This window comes from Pleurodeles waltl, chromosome 2_1, assembly GCF_031143425.1.
Source record: "Pleurodeles waltl isolate 20211129_DDA chromosome 2_1, aPleWal1.hap1.20221129, whole genome shotgun sequence".
Lineage (NCBI taxonomy): Eukaryota > Metazoa > Chordata > Amphibia > Caudata > Salamandridae > Pleurodeles > Pleurodeles waltl.
Genome location: NC_090438.1, coordinates 814,057,186 through 814,069,588, shown reverse-complemented (window position 1 = coordinate 814,069,588; position 12,403 = coordinate 814,057,186). Strand labels below are relative to the sequence as shown.

General features: G+C 43.7%; 1 protein-coding gene across 6 annotated transcripts in view; it reads right to left on the bottom strand.

Moving 5' to 3' along the window:
* Positions 1 to 321: 321 nt before the first annotated feature.
* RNF144B (ring finger protein 144B) overlaps positions 322 to 12,403 on the bottom strand; it is a 279,170-nt gene continuing 267,088 nt past the window's right edge. For all 6 annotated transcript variants that reach the window (XM_069218759.1, XM_069218761.1, XM_069218762.1 and 3 more), the window contains 2 exons: positions 5,504 to 5,593; positions 322 to 1,168 (listed from right to left, as the gene is read on the bottom strand). In XM_069218759.1, coding sequence (XP_069074860.1) covers positions 1,028 to 1,168; positions 5,504 to 5,593 — 231 coding nt within the window. In that variant the 3' untranslated portion in view covers positions 322 to 1,027. The remainder of the gene's footprint in view (positions 1,169 to 5,503; positions 5,594 to 12,403) is intronic.

Here is a 12,403-nt window from a genome sequence, read left to right as displayed (position 1 = left end):
TCTAACATCTTTTACTGATTTGACGTTTTGTAAATGGACGCTGAGCATCTGCATCATGTTGATGCACAGCAATCAGTGAAAGACGATGCATGACCAACACCTTGAGGCAACACCAAACCATGGCCACCGGTTGCGAACATCCCTCTTGCAGGACTCTACCTCCAAAGTACTAAAACTGTAAGCACTACATTAAGCTGCATTACTCAATCATCCTCTTTTTCGTCTGCCCGAATACAGCAACTTAACTCATCAGTGAATCTGTACTTAGATTTAGGAATCCATTTACATTTATGATGATCAATAACCCACACGAGGCAATGATAACGATGTTTCTTTGCTATGTAATGCGTACAGCTCCGTCAAAATTCAAAACATGTGACATATTAAATGTGTCAGTAATAGTTGCAGACATTTTACAAAATAAAGTTCTTACGACACGACGGCCAAGGCAAAAGATGCTTCTGAGCAAAGCAAACAGGACAAAACATTAATTGTAGCCCTTTCTTCAGCCCCTCCTATGTGTGGGAGGAATACCACGTATGAAAAGAACACCTGTATGTCTGGAGGGTCGTGGGACACGTGGAACAAACTGAATACTTGAATGTTTCCCTTGAAGAAATCTTGCCCACCAAATGTACACAGCCGGGGTAGGTGTCATCTTTAGAAAGCTGCAGGGCGTACAGTGCACTGCCAGTCCGCATGCGCGGTTATGATTATGATCTTGCCACACTGCAGCCATTGAGGGATTTTCCACATCACGTTGTTGTGTGTTATGAATAAGGACTGTATTGCAGTAGACACTGATGCTATAAAATCAAAAACCAAAATAAATAATGAAAAGGAGATTTCCCCTCCCAGCTCTATGGGCCGGTGAGCAGACTCCCGTCACGGAACAAATAGGCACTTGTCCTCAGTCTCGGAAAGGGTTAGCACCCTCGCTATGCAGCCGTGGCGCCAAAAAGCCCAGTCTTTCAGTCTTTGTGCTTTCTCTCGTGCGCAGTCCAGTACAGAGACCACCATGGCGCTTTTAGGTGGTCGGTGGACTGTGTTTCTTCTTCTTGCCCCGACAGGATTTGCAGACGCAGCAGATGATGCACGGGGAGGCCAGGAGCAGCAAAGGTGAGGTCACTAAGGCGAGGATGCCAAGCCCCAGAAGAATCCCCACGACCTGAGGAAAAAACATAAAAAACAGGTTTAGTAAACATGTTGAGGTACTTGCTACTTTCTTGCATGCAACACTGATGTTCTGCTTGTGAGAGGCACATGGTATAAAATTCCGCATAAAAGGACTTTCAGATTAAAGCAAAGGAACGCAGTTGCCTAGTGTTTAATTTGATAAAACAGTTAACCAGAACAGCAATGGGGGTTTGAAGCAAATAATATAATTGAAAATTTCAGTGCAGGATATTTAAGACCGGCCATGTTGCATCTCTTTAAAACTCGCCAAAACAAGATGGCGCTTCAGAACCTGATAGAAGGACGTATCTCCTAAGACAGTGATCTACCTTCTTGCTTACTGTACAGGTTGCCAGCAGTTTGGGGTCATTTGAACCACAGGCACATTTTTAAGTAGTGGTGAGGCAAGGTCATATACAGTTTTGTCTGAAACAACGGAATGTTTTGTGTGGAAGCCTCCTAACACTGCAGATCTCTTTCGACTTCAAACATGGTGAAAAGCGCTAAAGAAGACGCCTTCCTGTGCTCAATTTTGAGGTCTATTATTGGGCATCTCTTCTGCAGTCACTGAGGCTGAGGAAGGAAGAAGTCATCACCTTTCTGCATGTGTGCAGATCGTAATCTAAAAGAACATTTGCTTTGAGTATCTAGCTCAAACCAAAACCAACACAAAAAATAATAGCTCAATATGGACTTTGACAGGTATGTTGGAGTAGACAAAGGAAAAAACCACTGCACATCGTAGATTCGTTGATAAGTCCGTTTATTCTTTGGTGCAATAACAGAAAGGACATTCCATAGCCCAGTAAGACAAGTGGGCGTGATGGCACTAGGCCAACATATTTCTCAAAATCAGGAAAGAACAACAGCAGACACGTGTTTCGTCACGCCCCTTTTTATGCCAGGAGACATGCTGCCCTTTAGCAGATTGCAGTCGACCTTTAGATACGGCCCACCACTCTACCAGCGTGGCCGCCTTTGTACTCATCAGACCCCTTATTTCCATGAGACAGCCGGAGGTTTCAGGTCCGATAATTCTCTTGTTTACCCTGAGAGCACCCCGCTTTCCCTAGTCGTGGGTGCACTAACTATAACATACTTATAATACCACACATGGGTTATGTCTTTATTTTTGTTGGACGGCACACACGCGTTCCAGCGGGCCGTCCTTCCTTTTGTTTTCGGACACGAGCTAATATTTACTAGCTCGTTCGCTTGACATTTTACGTACTTAGCTTTTTCAATACGAGAATCAGGAATGAGTTGAGGGCTTCAAGTCAGACAACATTCCTGACGTCTTTCTGTACCAGCAGAGTTTCTCCATAAGGTCTGGGCATGCCATCAACATTTCTAGATGTAATCGTAGTGGACAATCTCATCCTTTAGGGCATACCTATAAACCGAGCAGTGGTGCATTTGGCACTCAGGCCCAAAAGTTTGATAGGACCTCTGCACCCCAATTGTGGCGGTATTGTGCACCCTCAAGGGGGATAAGAGGACTTACTTTCTCTAGGGCCCATGGCACCCTTTGCATACTACTGTGGTTCTCTATAGAGAACCACTGTAGGTGCTGCCATTAACTAATTTGGTAGAAAAACTGAAAAGGCAGTTGAAATAAGTGTGAGAAGAGTAAAATACTGTCTTACATTTAAGTAAAGCATTTGGCTGCAATCATATTGGTGAGGACATCACTCAATTAATTTCTGTCACATTTACAAGTTTTCAACCAAGGAGTCAACCAAGGAACTTTCTCCTTTGCACACAAGAAACATGAAATTAAAGAAAATGTCATTTCAGTCTGGTTCAAGGTGGCTATGGTCGAGCCAACCACCGGTGATGGCTGATGAATTTACTCTCAGACACAGGAGCAAAATGATTTTGGCCAATCCAATGTGTGAGCATATCTCTCAGACAGTCAAAGCCATGGGATATAACTTACCTTTGGCACTCTGCATATAGTTCGGATCATCAAATTACTGTTCTATATGTGCACATTTGGAGACGTCTAAGCTTGTGTTCGGACTTTATTAGGAATAATTAAAATAGACAAAGGGCTGCATGGAAGTGGTGGGTGAGAATGTACCTATGTAATTCGATGCCACAGCTTTGGTGGTACAACCGAGAAGTGGTAAAGCTGGCCTGACCGTGAAGTGCTAAATACAGTCTTTTTTTACCTAGAGAAACACGAACAAAATGTTCCATGTTAATATTTGTTAATTGCACATGGTTTATGCTTGAAAGAATTCCTTATCAGCATAGAAACAGCAAAACTAACTCTGCACTCGATGGCAAGAGATCTAAACTTAGAATGTGGAGCCAATGGCTGCCTTTAGGAGCAAGCCGGAAATTTAACATGGCCGGTCTTTAGGTCTCGCTCTTCAAATAGAAACTACAATATATATAAAGCAGTGCCAACATGGCCTTCAAGCAGGCACATTCCTGGCCCACTCCTCCCTCAAATTCAAGGGACATAGTGTAATGCATTTGCTTCTTGTGTTCATTGTCCTAGTTTATAGAAAAATGCAGAGGCCAGAGGTGTTAAGAAACCAGATTACCACAGACAGCTAGCAATTTTCATGACTGAGAATGAGTTAATGACATCTATGGATGAGATAAATAATCTTATAACCAACACTGAAAATGCTTCTGTTTTAAATGGGCGAGTCATTTTCACGTTGATCAATGGACAAAATGGTAGCATCAGAACCTCCTTCTGTTCAACCTATTAAAAGTCGAGACGAGGAATATAAGGCACTTAAAAGAGAGACACAATGTCTGAACACTGACATCGCCAAACTGCTTGCTCTTACGGTCACTCAGGGCTCCTACATCATATTGCAATAGGCCACCACATGTATCCAAGAGGATAAAAGTCCATATTGTCTTTGGAAGCAGCAGTCAAAGATGAAAGTCGAACCATAATCAAGGATTTCTCTATGTGCGGATTCTAACTGGGATAAAGAGCTAGAGGTCATCGCAGATGTGTGGGCATTTCCGATCTCATAATCAGGATATCTTTGGAGAAAAAAAACAATAGTTTTTTCCTTGCAGCTGAGTGATTTACAAAAGGGAGTGATTTCAAATACGCCGCTTTCAGGAGCTACTCCACAAAAAAGTACTGTCACGGAGCTACTCCACAAAAAAGTGCCATCACGATAAGATCGCTGTTCTCTAAGTCAGACATGCTTGGGTTAGGTATTAACAAAATAACTTTCAGCCATCCTCTGAAGAGAAAGAATGTCAATGACTGAGCCAAACTGAACGGTCTGCAATCGCTCGTAACCTTAATACTGTGAGATGGACTGTAAAAGATCACAGGTCCAATACTGCAATTGCGCACGGAATGAATGGGTCAGGCAAAGATTTTTAAAAAGATTTTTACCCAGCCTGATACGAAAAAAAGAAATTCCCCGAAACTAGAGTGGGCCCGTTTTTTCTTTAGTGAATCAGATAGGAAAATTACTACGTGAATTTTAGTAGGTAATGGCAAGAGCCTGGTTTGAGGAAATGAAAGCAAAGCCAGAGTAATCAACTTATGTTGTCACAGTTACTAACATATGGGTCATTAAGTAATGAGTTATATCTCGCTTCAATTGGGTTCTGATGGTTTATTTGTTAGAAACAAAAAGGAGCACATTCACTCCCATTACAAGTTATACTTTTAATACTGAATAATAATGACTGCCAGAATGCACCCAATTGACAAGCTCTCCACAAACCAAGTGCACACTACAGAATTATGGCATAAGACAGACTACAGGGTCCTTTTTGTGGCTAAAACCGGGAATCAGCTTTCACTTGAACTTGAACTTCGGATCCTAAGCTCTGAATCTTTATTTCGCAGCCAATTGCTGTTTACTTCTCGTTAATCTGGTGCTAAGGTTCTTTTCCTTTTGGTTCAACTTGCAGTTCAAATCACTGGCTCACTCCTAGGAGTTGCTGCGCTATTTATGAAACCTATACATTCATTCATGACCCGCAAGAACATCTTAGTTTTCTGACAGGTTATCTTCACTTCTGTGTGTTTTTTTTTTTTTTTAAACAATTTTATTGAGTTTTCAAAATACAAACAAGGTGAGATCATTACAACAAGGCAATCGGGATACAATTGGCAGGCAATGAGTCTCTCCCCAACACCGCCCCCCCCCACTGCGATATAACCGTGGGTTATGTAGGTAAGGGTGTGCAGGGCTACAGTGATGCTCGTTCACCTGTGGCCAGAGTAGAGTTACGTCCTGAAGTGGTGAAGAAGTTATGGTGAGAAGGGGATGGTCCCATTTGAAAACATGGGTTCAAGTTTAGGTTTACTTCATAGTTCTTTCCTTACCTGTGTTCTGTTCCACATGACTGAGGCACGGGAATGCCCAAGTTTGTTCCTACAGGGACCTTTATCGTAATGTCGAAGGAAAATATCATTCTGAAATGTGGAGAAGAAGCATCCAGTCAGAAAATTATAACAGCATTCAAATACTAGGCTTGCGGCAAGCGACAAATAGTCACCAGCGATGCTGCTAACTATGGACGTTTAAACGGCAGACATATTGAGCATGTCAACAGAAGAGGCAAAGTTTGTTTGCAAATAAACAGAGGGTGATCCACACTGTCTGCACATTTCCCAGAACATAGTTATTGATTACCCCACACCCCAGCTTGCCAAAGGCTATTCTTCCTCGTTTTTTCCTAATCAGGGAATCAGTTGCTATCTGCGTCCCCACCACTTTAACTGAGAGAACCACACAGCTGATACCTCCAGTGGGCACGGTGCCTTGGCATATTGTTAGTTCCATTCACTCCACCCAAACCTCGTAGCAATATATGTTTGTTTTTTTAATTTTGGAATTCAGGACCCTTCGCAGCGGACCTCAAGGAAACCAGGAGGCAAGAGGGTGGTTGAAGAGTGCCCCTACCCCAGGATAACCAGGAGGCAGGGGTACCTACACCAGCAACCCGGATGCAGAGTGGAGAAGGGACTCTGAACACTTTGTATGTCTCGGATTGTCCAGCTGCGGTCATGTCTGGTGGACCAGGCTGGTAGAACCCAGGGACGGATTCCTGACGTGGAGGACCTACAAAGGAAGGGGACAGAGTCCAACACCCAAGGAGCTGTCCAGCTAGTGCAGGTGGCAATGCCCACCCTCCTGAAGATGAAGTTCCTGCAAGTCGATGGAAGAAGTCCAGCCGCGGGTCCAGGTGTCGCCTAGGAGCTGTTCCTCGATGGCTGCGGGATTGCAGGAGGGTCAGTGAATAGCCAGGTCACCAGCAAGCACTGGCAAGTGCAAATAGAAGCAGAAGAGAAGTTTGCAAAGTTGGGGAACCAGCTAGGTCCAGGAGACTCTACCAAGGAGGGAGAGTCAGAGCTGGCCCTCAGCACACTGGAAGGCCAACACAAGTCGATGGAGCCCCAACAGGTGACCCACAGGCAAAGGACACAGGGAGTCACTCCAAGGCCTTACCAGCCCAGCAAAACAGAAGTTCACGTCGCAGGACAGAAGCTGATCTTTGGTTTGCAGAGTGCTGGGGGACAGGGCTTCTTGGAGTTGGTAGATCTCCCAGAGGAAAAGTTACCAATCTTGGCAAATGCAACAGTTGCAGTGCACTGGGGAGCCAGTTCAGTGGCAGGAGCAAGGGTCTACAGTCTCCTAAATTGGACAGAAGACAGGCAGGACCCAGGGGAGGCCACAAACTCACCACTTGTGCTGCACGATCTTTGAATTTTCAAAGACAGCAGACCCCACCAACCGGTTGATAATGCCTTGAGGTGCATGCGGTTAGAGGGGAGTAACTCCTTCACTCCAAAGGTGATTCCTTCTTTCTTCTTGGTGCAGACCGAGTCCTTGTGACCCTGGAGGATGCACAGCCTTAGAAGTAGCAGGATTCTTGCTGGATCTGGAGAAACAGTGTTGCAGTGGGAGCCTTCTCACCAGAAGCAGACTTGGTTGGTTCTAGGCAAAGACCAGAAGCAGTTTCAGAGGCCAGTGGCAGAAGATGTCTTGCAGAGAGTTCCTTGTAGAGGCTTTCTTGACGATTCTGAGGACTCACCCACGAGGGAGCCTTTAAATAATTCTAAAAGGAGGTTGGTCACTCTATGCAGTGACATACCCATCAGAGGGGGTCAGGGACATCACCTGCCTGGCCTAACCAACCAGATGCTCCCAGGGGCCTCTGCCCATCTTGTTTTCAAGATGGCAGAATAAAGTAGCCACCTGGCAGAGCTCTCTGCGACTCCCTCAGGAGCTGGACGGGGTGGTTACTCTCCGGTCCTTTGTGCAGAGCGGGACTCGGGGTTCCTGAACTGATGCAAACCGGATTATGCAAGGAGGGCACCAAATGTGCCCTTCAAAGCAGTCTGGTGGCGGTCAGAGGCCATCCAACCCCAGCCCATAGTCATCTAATACACAGAGAGAAGTGGTCACACCTCTCCCTTGAAGGAAATCCTTTGTTCTGCTCCTCCAGCCTGAACCTGGCTCATGGCCAGGAGGGTAGAACAGTGTCTGGGGTAATCAGCAGCACGAGCTGGCAGCTGGACCCCATAAGGTTGCGCAGGCAGAACTGGGGGATCCCCTAGGGAACCTCCAGAGTACATGGTATCATGCAACTATCACTGGAATCAGTGTAACTGCATGATTCCAACGTGTTTAATACCACGCATGCCTAGGTTCGGAGTAGCCATTATGTAATTGGCCCACTACTGCTGACCAGTGTCCACTACATACCTTAGGATGGCTTCCCCACATTCACAGAGTCCAGGAATTGGCCTGGGGTCTGTAGGGGTACCCTGTTCATGCAGGAGTTCCCTCACAGTTACAGGCATGCATCCTGTCCTTGGGCTGAAGGGCCTACCAGAGGGGTGACTTATAATGTCTAAGTGCAGTGGTTCCGTTTGCCAGTGAAAGGGTGCATGCACACTTTCACGCAGGCTGCAATGGGAGGCTTGCAGTCACAGTCTGTCCATGGGCTCCTAAGGGTGGTATAATACATGTTGCAGCCCAAGAGGGATCCCCGGTGTACCAATGCCCTCAGTACCTATGTACCATATACTAGTGACTTACATGGGTGCACCAGTATTCCAATTGTGGGTGTGAAGGGTAACCAAGAACTAAATTTAGGGGAGAGAGGTTAGCAGGATCCCAGTGAACTAAAGTCCAAGCACACTGACATCTGGCAAAAAGTGGGGATAATTATGCCAGAAAGATGGCACTTTCCTACACTCCCTGTATCCCCAGAGCATACACAGCATGGCAATTGAGTTATACGCACTGTGCTCTGGTCACAACAGAGCCAACTGTGCCCAATACTGTATGAAAGCTGTGGATTTCAGCCGTGCTCTAGGTCTACTCCATGTACCCAGACTACCTTGAGCATTGTGTCATGGCCTTGCACCAGTTTCCATTTCATCAGTGCCTATATTTGCACTGGATGTTTTAAAAAATGTTTCTAACAGTCCTCCAACCAGTGTGTAAAAGCTACGAGTCATTATGAAGAACAAGGAATAGGAATTTACAAAATAATTTTTATGGGCAGTGCCTGAATTACCAGAGACTCTCTGCATCTTTTCTTTGTAGAAATGCCATGCTACTGTACCAGATCTCTGGAAGGAGCTCTTTATGTTTATGTTTTGGGGATAGGCTTAAAGTCATACGCCCAACAAATGTATTCCAAATTACTTGCATAAGGGAACTTTGTAAAATGTAGGTCAGAATAAACTAATTCTTCTTAACTTGGTGAAGCTGGCGTTCAGTGGGCAAATGTAAGTGCTAACATCAGCTACAGCGCTGACATTATGTCTGTGTCTTGAAATTCATGTGGTTTCTATTTCCTCCAAAGCGTCAAATGTGTACTATTTAAAAAACGAATCAAAATAATATTTTATTTAGGGCACAGTGAACTTGCAGGTTTCCTTCAAAATCAATGGAAATAATAGTTGTGATATTCACATATCAGGAGCTTATTTGTGGAGGGAGCCAAGAGGGAAACAGTGTAATACTCTGTACTCGCCCCCAAGCAGAAAGACATCATGGTAGGTTTATGATTGTTTAGTATATAAAGCGTGGTCATGTGCTGTTTGCAAGGCAAGTGTACTGCTTTGTAACTCTTGTAAATTAGCTTCTGCTAGCTTACTAGATGGCTACTGAACAAGGTACTTACCTTTGCTGATGCTATTTCTACTGTAAACTCAATCTAATCACAAAATCTTTACCAAAGGTACCTCAGAGGGAGCTTAGAATGTTGGAACAAATTGCTGCATGGCCTCCTTAAAGACAGCTAGTTTCTGAGGGGCTCATGACGACACAGGGAATTTGGGGTGCCGCGGAGCCAGTTTTGAGGCAGGAGCAGACCCCGAAGATGCTTGTGGGCTATGCTCTTCTGATTGACACCACTGAACCTTTTAACCTGATTTTAAATGGTGGGGTGGGTCAAGTTCGGCTTAACTTTCTTAAACTGTAGACATGTTTATATCAGTCTACTAATGAATATGAACCTTGAGTTTTCAACAAACATTGTTTAGGAAAGCCACACAATAGAATGCCATGGGGTCCCCGATTGTATGATGTCACTTACTCTGTTATCAAGAGGGTTGAAGGGCCGGTACTCCCAACTCTATCATCACTACTATTTTGATAAAACACCACCACTAAGTGAACTGTGCAGCAGACAACCCATTTTACTGGATTACAAAACAAAGAGGACAGTTATCCTCGAATACAGTGTTTGAAGTGAACTATACCCTTTGTTGTGTTTTACAGTCACTGAAAGCAATAAACCTCATGATTAAAAGGGACAACTACTATCAAAAATATATTTAAAAAAATAGTAAAACATGGGACTGTGATGGCCCACATTACAAAAAAAAAAAACAGACTCTTAGAGAGCACTGTCCTTTACTTAGTGCCCACAAAAGTAATAGGAGGCTGCGATCACTTCAAAATCAGAATGTTTATGGTGTAAATCAGCAGTTCTTAACCTGGGGTCCATGATGCCAACACTGGTAGATATGATATACATGGAAAATGTCACTTACCCAGTGTACATATGTTTGTGGCATATAGTGCAGCAGATTCACATGCTGTGCATGTATCGCCATCTACTGCTGGGCTCAGAGTGTTACAAGTTGGTTTTCTTCAAAGAAGCTTTTTTCGAGTCACGGGATCGAGTGACTCCTCCTCTCTGTTTAGATTGTTTTCCCACAGGAAGGTGAAGTAAGGATTGAAAAATTGCTTATGCACAAATATATTTAAAAAGTAACGATGTCCATGCAAAGTATATACATATCTTAAATAATAAAGTACTACAACAGCTATAGCCTTCCAGGGAGGAGGGAGTGCGCATGTGATTCTACAGCACTACATGCCACAAACAGATGTACACTGGGTAAGTGACATTTTCTGTTCACTGGCATGTGTGGCTGCAGATACACATGCTGTGCATAGACTGAAAAGCAGTCCCTCTCCTAAGTAAGCGGTGGCTAGCTTGTAGAAGTTGAAGTAGTTTGAAATAGTGTTTTAAGTCCTGCTTGACCAACATTTGCTTGTTGTCGAGATAACACATCCACACAATAGTGCTTAGTAAATATGTGGGGTGTGGACTATGTGGCTGCTTTGCATATGTCTGCCATTGGTATATTTTCCAAGAATGCAATTGAAGCTCCTTTCTTTCTACTAGAATGTGCTTTCGGTGTTAATGATAGTTGCCTTTTAGCTTTAAGATAGCAAGTTTGAATACACTTTACTATCAAGCTGGCCAATCCTTGTTTGGAAATTGGATTACCCGTATGAGGCTCTTGGAAAGCCACAAAAGTATTTAGATTTTCTTAAGTCTTTCATTCTGTCTATTTAATACATGAGAGCTCTTTTGAGATCATGAGTGTGGAGAGCTCTTTCAGAAACTGAATCTGGCAGTGGAAAGAAGACTGGCAATTCCACTGACTGATTAATGTGAAATGGTGAAACCACTTTGGGTACAAATGTTGGATTTGTCCTAAGAACTATTTTGTGTTTGTGTAATTTGAAGAAGAGTTCTTCTAAAGTGAATGCTTGAATTTCACTTACTCTTCTTAAGGAAGTAATTGCTACCAGGAAAGCAACCTTCCATGAGAGAAATTGAAGAGCACAAGAATGCATGGGTTCAAATTCATATTCTTGAGAGTACACTGTTAAGATTCAATGCAGGAACTGGAGGAGCTGGAGGGGGGCTAACTCTTTTAAGACCTTCCATAAAAACTTTTAAGACAGGAATTCTAAACAGAGAGGTATGTTGTCTGTTTTGGAGATAGGCTGATATTGCTGTTAAATGAATTTTAATAGATGAATATGCAAGATTTGCTTTCTGTAAGTGAGGCAAATAACTTACAATGTCCGTTACAGATGCTTTAAGTGGATCAATGTTTTTAGGTTGGCAGTAATATACAAAACATTTCCATTTATCTGCATAGCACTGCCTGGTTGTAGGTTTATGTGCTTGTTTTAGAATGTCCATACATTCTGATGAAAGCTGTAGATATCCAAGTTCTATGACCTCAAGAGCCAAATCGCCAGGTTGAGCATACTGGGATTGGGATGCCTGATCTGACCCTTGTTTTGAGTCAATAGGTCTAGTCTGTTTGGGAGCCTGTGATGTCGTACTACCGACAGATCCAATAGTGTTGTGCACCAATGTTGACGTGTCCACGTGGTAGCTATGAGTATCATGGTGAGGGAAGTGTGATTGATCTTGTTGATCAGAAATTGAATTAACGGGAGAGGGGGGAAAACTTAAGCAAATATCCCTGACAAGTTAATCCATACAGCTTTGCCCTTGGATTGGGGGTGTTGGTATCTGGATGCAAAGTTTTGGCACTTTGCGTTTTCGCTTGTGGCGAATAAGGTCTATGCTTGGTATTCCCCACGAAAGTAATATTGCATTACTTGTGGGTGAATCTCCCATATGGGTATTTGTTGCTGCGTCATACTTAAGAGATCCACTGACTGGTTGTGTATCCCTGGGATGTATTCCATTAGCAGGTGAATCTGATTGTGAATTGCCCATTTCCAAATTGTTTGTGCTAGAAGGGACATTGGGATGAGTGTACCCCCCGTTTTTGCAGATAATACATTGTTGTCATGTTGTCTATCCTTATTAAGACTGTTTTGTGTATGATCTGTGGTTGGAATGCTTTGATGACACTGCCAGCAATTCCAAGTGGCTTATGTGGTAAGTCTACTAGATTGAGTCCCATTCCCACTGTATGGTA